We start from the raw sequence: 12,688 nt of genomic DNA, 5'->3' as shown, positions 1-12,688 counted from the left end.
AATGAAGTCTCTCCCACCAACTATGACTCTCTGAGGTGATCATTGCAGAACAAGGGCCCAGAGTCGGAAAAGGGCAGCGTGTGACTTCACTGAGCCTTGACATGGAACCTTTTTTTATTTTATGATAAAAATGTTTCATATAAATTTCATCGTAAACTACTTTTAGAATGAAAAATCTTAAAAGTAAAAACAGTGTGCACTTTCCTTCCTATGTGCAGTCAGGAACATGCAGTCATTTTCTGGTTACTGAGTTTCTCATACAAACAGATATAATTTCACTTTTCAGGGAAATGTACAAAGGAGGTTGCCATAGTACCAAAACAGTTATGGGTGGGGGCCTTAGGACATAGACACGTGTCCTTCCCAGCAGTCCTCATACATTCAACACGCTGGTTAAAGTCTGGGTTCGGAACCACATGCGAACGGACGTTATACCTTTGGTTCTCTTCTACGAAAGGCTTCCAAGTGTCCACGATTAACCGAGTGATGTGACTGACTTGTGTTGAAGCCTTTCACTGAAATCTTTAACTCAGTCTCTTTCCTTCAATCCCCCCACCATCGCATAAGTCAGAAAACGATGCTTAAAACAAAAAAAGAACAAATTAAAAAAAAATCCTCAAAGGCAGGTGGAAGTCAAAGAAAGGAAGAATCCATAGAAATAAAAATAAATCCAAAACAGGGATCTATGCATGGACTAAGGGTCGTGTCCCATACGAATTTAGCCTCTGATTCAGATCCTATGAGAAAGGGATTACCCATCCCTCTCCCTTCCTAGACATCACACAGGTCAAGAGTTCTAACATCTACGGCATGGACCGGATGCTTAACTGGCAGTGTTATCCTCATCTCTGTGGCCTGGGGGTCTGTAATGGCAGCTTTCACATCCCTCCTCCTAAACCCAAAGGATCTACTCTGAGAGATCCTGGAAGGAGAGACAGCAAGTTTGTTCTCCATTGTGTCTGGGGAAGGAGCAGTGTGTCACAGACCCAGTGGCTGGATTAGAGGTGTTCGCAGGCAGTGGCACTAGAGCTGGGGAGTGGGGAGTTCTCTTAGTCTGGGACTGACTGATGGTCCTTGGGGAGACAGTCACCATTTAGGGCAATAAAACAAAGTGGGCTGGGAGGATGATGCTATAACAGGAGAACAGAACTGAATGACCAAACTTAATCTGCCACAGCCCAGGATAGAACAAATTATTTTTGTTGATTGCATGAACCTGAATGGGAGTAAAAGTCCCTACCTGTTTATAGACTACCATGGTAACAGATACTGAGTTACTATAGGGGATTACAAACTGACGGAAATGAGTGTGTGTGTGGGGGGAGACACTTATTTCAACTATAGCAGGAATAAAGACTATTATTAAAACAACAACAAAACCCTAAAACAAACACCCCCCCAGGTGATTCACCTACTAATACACACAAATGCTCCCGCAGAACTCATTTCCTTGTGTCGTGGGCATCATGGCACCAGGGGAAGTAATGGTATGGCCACAGGGCCAAGTAGGAACTGCCTAAGGGGGAGGAGGAGAAAACTACCATCCCAGTTTTACAGCTGACAAAAAACGCTTCTGCTCTTGAGAGTCCGGGAAGCCGCTGAGACCACAGCCCGGGAAGCAGGCTTGGATGAGGTACAGTCTTAACCTGAACACAAACTAGTCTCAGCCGTCGTCAGCTGAAGGGGACTCCAGGGAAGGAAGGAAACGCAGCAAGGACGAGCAGAGGCTGCTTCATCATGTGTGCCCAGGAGGCTGACTGTCCGTTCTCCACTCCCGCAACATGAACACAGATCCCGTGTCTTGATTAAGAACCCACCGTGTGCACCGCTAACTCAGACCACACAGTGCGGTGTGAAAGAAAGAAAACTGTGTCAGAAGGAAGGTGACAGTCATTGGGTCCCCTGAGTCTCAGGCAAGTTCAGTCCTAAATTGCAAGGGCATCTATCAGGAGCAGTGCAGCAGCCACGAGTACCTTCATCTGCTGGATCAATGCGTTCTAAGATTTGGGGATAAATGTGCTTCACAGTGGCAGTCGATGGAGGACCTGGAGGTGGGCAATTGCTTCTTGAGCGAGTTAGCTTATCTCTTGGTCATTCCAACATTCTCCCACTTTTCCTAATTTACAACAAAATGGGAATATCGTAGTACCCAGGTCTCCTAGAATGCACTTTTATACCGACTAGGCCAACAAACTGAAGAACAACTTATACCCTTTCCCCCTGGTGAGTGGATATGGGGCCCACACCCACATGCAGGGGAGAGAATTAAGGTGCAGGTTCTGAAGGAGTGTCCTATCCCCCGGATATTTCACTTTCTCCTTCCTTTTGGAATGAAACATGAAGACTACAGCATGTGCATTTGCCATGGAAGCATACTTCACAAGCCAAAGCTAAGAGCCATACCCAGAGGAAACCCTGGGAGGCTCCACTGGGGCGCTGGGCATGTGGGAACAACAGGCTGTCGTTGTTTTCCAGGGCAGGAATGATTAAAAGCACAAAAGTCTTGCCTATTACGCGTGGATGGGGAGCAACCTCGGACAGGTGCAGAGAGGGAAGCACCAAGAGAAGTCAAGGTCATTTCCAGGGTTGAGAAGGTAAGACAGGTTGACCTGGGCAGAACCCCAGGGACGAGTCCCAATCCAATTCTAGAGCAGAATCTTCTCCCGGATACAGACGCCCCAGGGCTTAAAATGATGTTCAAGCTGCAAGAGTGTCTGGGCTTTAAAAAAAAAAAAAGGCATCCATGGCATTTTCCAAAAAGAAGAGTGGGCCTCGAGGTTTGTGTTCATCTTGCATCTCCAAGAACTTGCCTGCTGGTCAAAGATTAGTAGGAGGGAGTCTTCCCTCTAAAACCACACAGAAATTCAGTGAAGATGAAAATAATGCTTCTCTCACTTGTCGGGAAGTGGAGCGTCTTCTCTCCTGCCTCCAAAAGCTGTTACAGAGGTTTCTTCATTTCTCTTCGGATAACCTTCATTTGTTCCTCAGCAGCACGTATGATAGGCACTTCTGTCTCCACGCCTGAGGCAGGCTCTTCACGCGTAAACCTGCATGTTGCTGTGCGGTGGCTCAGACCTGTGTGTTCCAGGTCCCCGCTGACCTCCTCCACCACTTCCAGGAGTAGGGCTGGTGGTCACATCTGACCAGTCAGAAGCAGAGTGAGGGGAAGAGCTTGACCACTGGTCGGGAGACTCTGGGGATGGTGTCAGGTAGGGATGCTCACCCTGGAGGTGACCTCCGTGACTGGGGGTTCGCTCAGCAGCATTTGAGGAGGCATAGCTGTGCTGGGAAGGGGGTGTGGGGTACTTCCCCACGGAGGCCGGGAATGGATGATAGGTTGGGACAATGGTCTGAGCCACCTGTCCCTCCTGCTGGGGCATCATGGCAGGCGGGAAAGCGACATTGGGCAAACGGGCCATCTCTGGGATCTGGTACATAGGCGGCAAGGGGCCTGAGACAGCTGGAGGGCAGGCGGACTGCGTCTGGGGAGCTCCAGCTGCTTGGGCAATGCTGCCTTTTGGGATGAGCTGGAAAGTCACGATGGGGGGCAAGGGCTCCCGCTGGGTGGAGATGTGCTTCCCCTCTGGTGGTCTGCTCTGGGGAGCTATGCCAGGGTGGGCTCCCTCAGCAGGAGCCAGGACCATGCCAAACATTTCGTTGTACTGGGTCTCATTCATCTCCACACGGTTCATCCAGTCTGCTGGGACAGTAACTGGATGCAATCTGCCCAAGCTTCCTGCACTGCCACTGCCTGGGGGGACGATGTGGTGGTGGGACAACAGCTGGCTGACTGAGGGAAGCACGGTGCTGGCTCCGGGAGCCAGAGGCTGCATCTCATGAAGGTTAGAGAAAGACAGTGCATGTTGTGCATGCACTGGTGCAGCTGGAGCAGCGGCAGCCAGCAGAGGGGTGGGTGAGGCCTGCAAGATTCCAGGGGATGTGATCATGGGAGAGGATGTGGCGTCGGAAACGTATGTGTGGGGAGACTCGAGAGAATCGACAGGAGATAAAGTCACCGAGCTCTCAGACAGCTGGACTTTCTCGCTCAGAGACTTCTTCCTCCTGTTCCCCTTGCCATCCTTGGCCTCCTTGGTGAGGTTAGGCAGGCTCGTGGGCATGGTACTTTTGGTGTTGGGCCGTCTGGCCTTCTTACCCATTGGGGTGTGCTTCAGACTGAGAAAAGATCTGTTGGGCCCACAAAGGACAGGCGACAGAGCAGATGTCAGCACAGTCCCTGGAGGGCTCGGAGTCACGTTATACTCGTCCAGGAGGCGAACAATATCATGGTGCATGCGATCCCGAGCCACATCCCGGGGAAGGCGGTCCATGTGGTCTGTGATGTCCCGATTGGCAAAATGGTCTAACAGGATTTTGGCTGCTTCATAACTTCCCTCCCGAGCAGCAAGGAACAAAGGTGTCTCCTCCTGAAGAAAGATCCAAGAATGCATTTTAATACCCAGAGAACATAAGAAGGTTTCTAACCTTTATTCTTTTATCTCTTTAATATTTGTTTTCTAAGTGCTTCCCCTAGGAAATTTCACTGCTGTGACATCCAGACATCTTCCTATGTAAACGCGTATCTTTGATTTCCACAGCGATCTCATTTCTCCCAAAGGACTCCCTGTACTCTCAGGAGCACCATCTTCCGCACAAAGGAATCAGTGAAATAGATAGAGCAGGCTGCCGAGCCAGGGATTCCTTTGAGAGAGACCAGCATATCAACGAGCTGTGAGGAAACTGGGTTACAGATAAGAGAAAGAGCAGGAGAAACCAAAGTATGCAAAGAATTCAGAATGCAGGAGAGAGAGGGGGTGGGGCAAGAAAGAACCAAAATAGAGGGAAAGAAGTAAATGAAAGAAAAATAAAGGAGGGGAGCGTGGCAGGCAGCTCAGACAGAATAAAGGAGGGAGCATGGCAGGCAGCTCAGACAGAAATGCACCGTGGTATCTATCCAAGGACAGAAAAACCGAGAACTGCACAGAGAGCAAGGAAAGGAAGCGAGAAGTGGTGGTGAGCGCGAAGGAGAGCCTCAGAGCAGACAGACTGCTGAGGGAGAAGGCAGGAGGGTCATGCCAAGTGATTTTCAGGACAGCACGATGACTGAGCACGCAACAGACTCCTTCAGGGTCTCTGGACCTGGCTATGCAAAACAGCCACCACAAGTGGCCTCCAAGAGCCACACTGCTAAGAGCATCCTTGGGCTCTGCGCTCACCTTATTGTCCTGCATGTCTCGGTTGGCCCCGTTCTTCAACAGCAGAAGAGTGGCCTCCACGTTATTGACAGCAGCTGCCCAGTGGAGGGCGGATTTTCCTGTAGGAACAGCGTTTTATAAGCACACAGAAGAGTAGACTGGCACTAAGTACTCTGGGTTTGTTTTGTTTGTTTTTTTTTAAAGGAAAGTCTGAACTCCCTGGGGAGCAGCAGGAAGCCAGCGGTTGTATTTTCTTTCCTTGTGTTGTCAGAATATTCCAGAACAGGCTGGCAGCCCCTGGGTAAAGGATCCCTGGTGTGTAATACGCATGTCCTCCACAAGCACAGCCTTCAAGCACCAAAGACAGTAGACATATACTTAGGTCATCTCACAGCCCCCTAGTGAGCCCACTCCCATATTAGGAGTGCTTATGGCGAGGAACCCCACACAGGTAAACTTTTCATGAACACTCTTTGCCATCCCAAAACCCTCAAACAAAACAAAAAACCCCCAAACTTCTCATCTTAATCTAGGGACTCCTACTGTCTCAACTCTTTGAGTTTAAAATACTGAAGGAAAAATTGTATGGGTAGGAGAATGGAGTGGGGTGGGGGATGACTCTCCAATGGATTCAGACCTGAGGAAGTTCTCTCAGGGGCATGTAACAATTCTCTTGCTTAGAGATGTGCTTCGCAGACAAGAATCTGAACCCCAGTCCTTGCCCCTACCATGATCATCCACTGCATTCACATCTGCTTGGCAATTGATCAGCTCAGCCACCATCCCTTCTACAGCCAGGCGGGCGGCCAGGATCAGGGGTGTAGTACCATCGTTCATTCTGGCATCGAGGTCAGTCACTCGGTTGCGGATCAGAATCTGGGAGAGAAGCAGAAAGAAGAGTCCCTTAGATGAAGAAAACCATGAAAGAAAAGCATCCGAGAGGGGCTGCCCTGGGGTCCCTAGAGGGCAGTGGAACTGTATTATTTTCTTGCACTAGCCACTACAATGGCTAATCATTACATATTTGCTGAATCAATGGGTGGCCCATTGATAGACGATCGGGACATACTGGCCCATTAGGATGCTGTTCTGGTCTCTAAGAAAAGGGAAATGTGTGTGTTGTGTGGGCAGGAGTGGGGTGGGTATCACAGCTTCAATTATGTGTACAGCTTGAGTGGGTCATCCAGAACACTTCCAGTTTCCTCATCAGGATACAATCATATGCATCATGGAACACACTGTCAACTCATGCCGGTGATCAGCTGCAGGCCCACAGATAGGCAGAGCTATAAAGAGCTAACACTGGCCAAATGATGTGGACCACTTCCTGCTCCTACTCCCATCTGACCTGTGCGTTGTGAGGCGTCTTCCTACATCCAAATACTGCTGAAAGAGATTCAGAACCCTGCTGCTGCCCGAATCACTCTCTGGCTACTTAAAGTAGGTCAGCTGGCTTTCCTCCCTTTTCTGTCAAGCATAACTAATTTCTCAAAGACTTCTGAAAGAATTTAGTGAGACAATAAGTGTTTTAGCAAAACTAAAACATAACAGTCCTATGAAAGTTATCTTAGTGTGTGTGCAGGCATGTCTGTGCTATGCTACACACGTGGAGGTCAAAGGACAACCTGCAGGAATCAAATTAGATCTCTTATTTGACTCTGTGGGTCCCGGGGACTGAACTCGGGTTTTCAGGATTGGAGGCAAGAGTTCTGTGGTGGTGTGAGCGAGATGTCCCCAGTCAGTCCCAAGGACATCTGATGGTTTGGACGCTGGTTAGTGGCTGTTTGTGAAGGAATAGGAGGTACAGTCTCACTGGAGGAAGTATGTAACAGGGCAGGCCTTGAAAGAGAATTGTGCCACTCAGAGCTGCTCTCTAACTCCTGCCTGCGGTTCAAGGTGTGAGCTCTCTGCTGCTCCTGCCACCATGCCTCCCCCCACCATCATGTTATACCTCCGGACGCAGAGCCCCATTAAAGTCAATTAGGAGTTGTGGTGCTCTATCAAAGTCATAGAAGGGAACCACGACAGGCCTGTCCCCTGAGCAACCTCATCCCTCACATTCAAACCAACTCTCGAGCTCTTTACCTGGAAGACACCTTGGGCATCTGCCGCAACCGCAGCGTGAAGAGGGCAGCGGCCCATGTTGTCCTGGGCATTGGCATCTGCACCGGCATCCAGGAGGCGTTTGGCAGCATCAGCCCGAGAATAGCGGGCTGCGAGGTGCAGGGCCATCTCACCGGTCCGGTCTGTCTGCGCCTGAAGACTGGCACCCTGGTAGACCAGGTCTGTGATGATGTTGGCAGAAGAGTCCTCAGCATCTTCATCTTCATCGCTCAGATCTGAGCTGCCTCCTCGGAGAGAAGCCAGCATCAGTGGGGTACACCCGTCTGCAGGAAGGAAAAGGGCCAAGCGTGTCCAAAAAGAAGGAAGTTAGCCCATACTGGAGCCATTCCGCTGAACACCATCATGCTATGGGAAGTGAGTCCCCTGTGCTTGTAGTAACTGTGACAGGTTGTACATGCCAATGCTGGTCATATGACGGGGATGACAGCAGCTGCCTTCGGATCTGGGGGAGCATCCTTATGATAAACAAGCTTTTTTGCTTGAGTTTAAGTAATATGATAATGTCTTAAAACTAGACAACATTTTAAATAGACAATATAAATACACTTCTATGCCTAAAACAGGAACCACATTAGTTCTCCAAACTCTACTGTGGGATACTGTGGTGACTGGGTTATCATAGCCCCCATAAGACTCCTATATTTGAATGCGTAGATACCAGGAGGTGGCACTTTTCAGAAGGACTAGGGGTGTGCTCTTGTTGAAGGAGGTCTGTCACTGAGGTTCCAAAGCCCATGCCAGGCCCTTTAGATCCAATCTTGTCCTCAGGCTGTGCAGCAAGAGATCTTACAGCTGAGCGTGTTCCAGCCCTCTGCGTTGGGTTTTCTCTCTGTCTCTGATCTGTGTCTGTCTTTCTCTTCCTGCCTGCCTGTCGGGATGTGGCTCTTCACTCCTTTGCCTTGGTCAGTGTCTCATCACAGCAATGAACAGTGACTAAGACAGATACTATGTTTCTGTCCCCCTAAAATCTAACTCATTTAATTAGCCTGCTTGTTCTTAGTATGTTGTATGTGAAGCAATGACAAATCCTTTCCTTTCTTTAAAATCCACACTTTTAATTTAAAAAATTTAGGATTTATTTAATGTGGTCAAGTGTTTTGCCTACATGTATCTCTGCACCATGTATATATATTGCCCATGCAGGCCAGAAAATGGTGTTGGATCCTCTGGGACTGGAGTTCCAGATGGTTGTGATCCACCATATGGGTGCTGGAAACTGAATCCAGGCTCTCTGTAAGAGCAACAAGTGCTCTTAACAACTGAGCCCTGGGTTTTAGCCTAAAATTTAAAAATACTTACATATTTATTTATCTTGCTACGTGTGCATGGCATGTACCTATGCACATGCACCATAGCACATAAATCACTGTATGAAAATGGTGTGTGTGTGTGCACACATGCACGCAAACACATAGCCATGACATGTTTGTGGAGGCCAGAGGACAATTCTGTCTGACTTTTCCATGGATTCTGAGGCTGACACTAGGGTGGTCAGGCTGACTCACTGAGCAATCAGCCTCATCGTGCCTGGGTTCACAATTTCCCCACAGGTGTGTTTCTCACACATACAGTTCCTCAAGCTTAGTTGGTGTCTGTGGAGTGGGCAGGGGCACTCGGGCAGAGGGAAAAAGGCTGAACAACCACGCAGAATTAAAGAGGTAAGGCCCAGTACTGACCTGGGCCTCGGACATTCACGTCCAACACAGCCACCTCCTGCTCTGCCTGTGGAGGAGTGAGCGCCAGTGACGGAGTCCGGCGGATGTCTGCAGCTTCAAGGTGTTGCTGAGTCCACGGGCGTCGATCAATGGGGTCATCTTCTGAGAGCAAAGCCTCGTCTTCAGCCTGGATAGGGAAAATAGTTCCCTCATCAGCCCGAGCCCTTCTGAGGAGCGGCAGTCTCCCACCATCTTCCAGCCTCCATTCCATGTTCCCTCTCCTCCCACTCTAACTGTCCACATCACTACCACTGTGGCTTCCCACTGCTCTGCTGTGGTTCCAGTCACGCTGGTGCATCTCAGCAATTCCCCCAAACTCTAGCCCTAATATGCTACTTTCAAATCCTTGAAGCATCATATTCTCTTTTCTGGGTATCTGTCTACAACAGTCTCCTCCAACTTTCTGTTTGACTCTTACTTGATCTTCAAATGGAATTAGACTTTAATTCTTGTTGGCCTTAAAGAGCTGATCCTTTTACTCAGCTGACCATGTTACATGGCATTTAACACCAGAAAATATAAGTGATCATTCTTTAAAGAAATGTAGTTTGCAAAATATTGGGTTTTTACAAACGTATCATTATACCTTGCTGATACTGTCACCCCACACCCCTTTCCTTGCCTCCCTCCAAACACCTCCCTTGCGTATATTTTTCCTGCCCTATCTATCTCTGTATTAGTTAAATACAGATTGTTCATGTGAGAGAAAACATGCAATAGTTTGCTTTTCTTTCAACTAGAAGGTTCTTGAAGAGGGAGAATGAACCTTGTGCGAGGCTGCCAGCTGCACTAACAGAAGTACTCAATCAAGAGCAAGCATTGAGGGAGAATGAGGAGAAATGACCATGTGAGTGTAAAATCATCTGTGCTTTACTGAATTCTTTGTAATAGGAGATAGGCAAGGGGCATTCTAGAAACTGCTGTATTGATCCCTCACAACAACTCAGAAAGGAAAGAGCTGTTGTTATTATTATTATTATTGCTATTTTATAACAAGGACTATTAAATACAAAGAGGTTTTAAGTAACCACCATAAAGTAGCAGGCTTCTGAATCTAAATTCAGTTCTGACTGACCAGAGAAATGTGTCTTTATTTGTTGTTACTTCTTCCATTTTTTTTTTGAGATTATAATATAATTACACCATTTCTCCCTTCTCCTTCCTCCCTCAAATCCTCCCTAGATCCCTCCTTACTGTCTTTCTAATTCAGGCCTCCCTTTTTATTAACTGTTGCTGAATGCATATATATCCCTAAACACAACCTTCTCAGGCTGTAGACTGTCACTTGAACATGTTTTTAGTGTGACTAGAGCAATGTTTTCATTTGTTAGTTTTGTTTAGCTTTGGAGGTAGCTCAGACTGGCCTCAAAGTTGAGATTCCCCTGCCTCAGCCTCCGGAATGCTAGGACCACAAGACCTGCTTGTTCTCAGCAAGCATACTGAGCTACCTCCCCAGAAGTCAGTGGTCTTGGCTTTCTTCATTGTGTAATCCCTCTCTTCCTATAGAAGTGCTAGAGATGTCTCTGTAAAGAGAACCGTGAGCATTCACCCCCCAGTCCTGACTCAGCAAACACACTGCCAGAGGCAGGCTAGCGTTACCGTTTTAAACGGTCTCCCTCAAGAATATACATGAGCAACCAGTGCTGTCAATCCTCCAAAGGCCCCTGCTGTTCATGCGGACCTAGGAGAGCCGCTGTCCGGGCAAGAGATGCACTTGGAATGTGGTGACAGATGGCCAGCAACAGGGCTTGGCCTGGACAGCTTACCTTGGCTTTCTTTGGCTGGGGTCCTTCATCATCAACCCAGTGTTCACTTGTCCCAGAGTCAATCAGGTTAGCCTCTGACACTTGCACCGAGAGATTTCTGATGATTATTCCAGAGAAAAACAAGAGGAGTTATGGCTGAGCAAATGTGGTAGCTTTGCACGTTTTACCAGCATTCTCCCAGGCTTCCCTCTGACATGGCCTGACAGGACAGGATGAGCAGTACTTTTTAAAAGTTACATTACTCGTTCAAAAACTTATGTGTAGGTGTCTGTGTGTGCATCTGAGCATATGAGTTCAGGAGTTTGCAGAAGCCAAAGGGATCAGCTCCCCTGGAGCTGGAGTCACAAGGGTTGTAAGTCTCCTAGCACGGGTGCTGGGAACCGAACCCAGGTCAGTTCATGCTCTTGACTCCTGAGGTAACTCTTCAGTCCCTACAATCACATTACACAGAGAACAACTGGAAATCAATTCTGCTCTCGTACCGTGTGGGTACTAGGGACCAAACTCGCGTCAGCAGGCTTGATGGAGGGCACTTTCGCCTACTGAGCCGTCTTACCAGCCATGATGAGCAATATTCCCTGTGACACTTCTGGCTCACCACCACCAACAGTGTCCTCTAGCTAAGACTCTGAGCACCATCGTAACGTGTGCACAGTAAAGTCGAGCTGTGCTCAGAGACTTGGACAAGCCATGAGGGGCTGTGGTCAGGGTGACTAAAGGCAGAGAGCATAGAGTATGAAATTATGACTCAGGAAACGATGCCTTTCTGCTCATCTGGGCTTATCCCTGTGAATGGTGGCGTATTGGCAAACCCTCTTACTTCAGCCCCACAGCATCCTGTCCCACGGGTTCGCGGCGCTTGTGATTGCTGGAGTCTCGGCGAAGGGTGAAGCCCTCAGGCAGCCAGAGGAAGCCATGCTTGCGCTTCCGTTTTGCCATGATCACCCCCAGCAGGATGATGAACAGGATGACGACAACAGCGACCGCAAGCAGGTAGAGGAGCGAGGCGTTTCTGGGAGCATCGAATTCACCTGAAAGTTCAGAGACAGGGACAGCGCTGTAGAGACATGGACGTTTTACCAGCAAGGGTGAGCCCCAGTGAGGTCCTTTCCCAGTCTTTTCCCTTCGACAGCAACGCTACTCACTGATGACAGACACCAGAGGGTAGGACAAGGTCCCTTGGATGGCATGAGAGGCCAGGAGAGCAGCTGCTGCATCCGTGTTCTTGAAGCACTGGTCTGAATCTTGGACACACTGGCGGTTGTCAATTTCCAGAAACACCCTGGAGCTTTGGGATGACAGAGAGGAGAGGAAAAGGGGGGATGACGGGAAGAGATGAAGGGTCAGGTCTGGTAGCTCACTGAACAAGGCTCATGTGATCCCCCCTTTCCCTCCTCCTGCATCAAGCTTTCCAACCCTGGGCAAGGACTCAGAAACTAGGATCCTTTAGATGCTGAACATGGATTCCCACCCGGGAGGCTCACATCCTGTAATCTGGCTGATGGGGAATAGCTGGTCTGCACAGCTCCCCTCTTCTGGGTTCTAGATCGCATCGCCCCTACCTCGGCCCACCTGCACAGTGGTACTTAGTGCTTCACTAAAAATATGCCTCTCTAGATACAGTCTGAGCCCACTTTCTCTAGGTGCCTGTACCCAGAGCAAGCAGAAGGGCTAAAACTTATAGGATGTCAGCAAACAGTGGGATACGAATGTCAGGACAGCTGCGGAGAAGCACGCTCACTCGTTGAGCACACAAATGAAGGGTCTTGAAGGTGAGGCAATAATGAATTCAAATGATGCATCATGAGCGAAGGTTCTGAGGCAACTCTGGGAAAAGACTACAAACCCCAGCATTTAAAAAGTCCAACACCTGCCTCCTACTTGCTCTAGC

At 48.8% G+C, this 12,688-nt stretch overlaps 1 protein-coding gene across 1 annotated transcript in view; it reads right to left on the bottom strand.

The window, feature by feature from the left end:
- Positions 1-257: 257 nt before the first annotated feature.
- Notch2 (notch receptor 2) overlaps positions 258-12,688 on the bottom strand; it is a 140,665-nt gene continuing 128,234 nt past the window's right edge. Inside the window, exons 27-34 of the mRNA XM_041638022.1 lie at positions 11,943-12,085; positions 11,618-11,828; positions 10,798-10,894; positions 8,993-9,158; positions 7,278-7,579; positions 5,921-6,068; positions 5,214-5,311; positions 258-4,424 (exon numbers count right to left, since the gene is read on the bottom strand). Coding sequence (XP_041493956.1) covers positions 3,036-4,424; positions 5,214-5,311; positions 5,921-6,068; positions 7,278-7,579; positions 8,993-9,158; positions 10,798-10,894; positions 11,618-11,828; positions 11,943-12,085 — 2,554 coding nt within the window. The 3' untranslated portion in view covers positions 258-3,035. The remainder of the gene's footprint in view (positions 4,425-5,213; positions 5,312-5,920; positions 6,069-7,277; positions 7,580-8,992; positions 9,159-10,797; positions 10,895-11,617; positions 11,829-11,942; positions 12,086-12,688) is intronic.

Source organism: Microtus oregoni, unplaced genomic scaffold, assembly GCF_018167655.1.
Source record: "Microtus oregoni isolate MIOR12 unplaced genomic scaffold, Mior012 000054F_ref0000373, whole genome shotgun sequence".
NCBI classification, from domain to species: Eukaryota; Metazoa; Chordata; class Mammalia; order Rodentia; family Cricetidae; genus Microtus; species Microtus oregoni.
The sequence above is the reverse complement of the archived record's forward strand: the minus strand, read 5'-3'. Positions and strand labels throughout refer to the sequence as shown.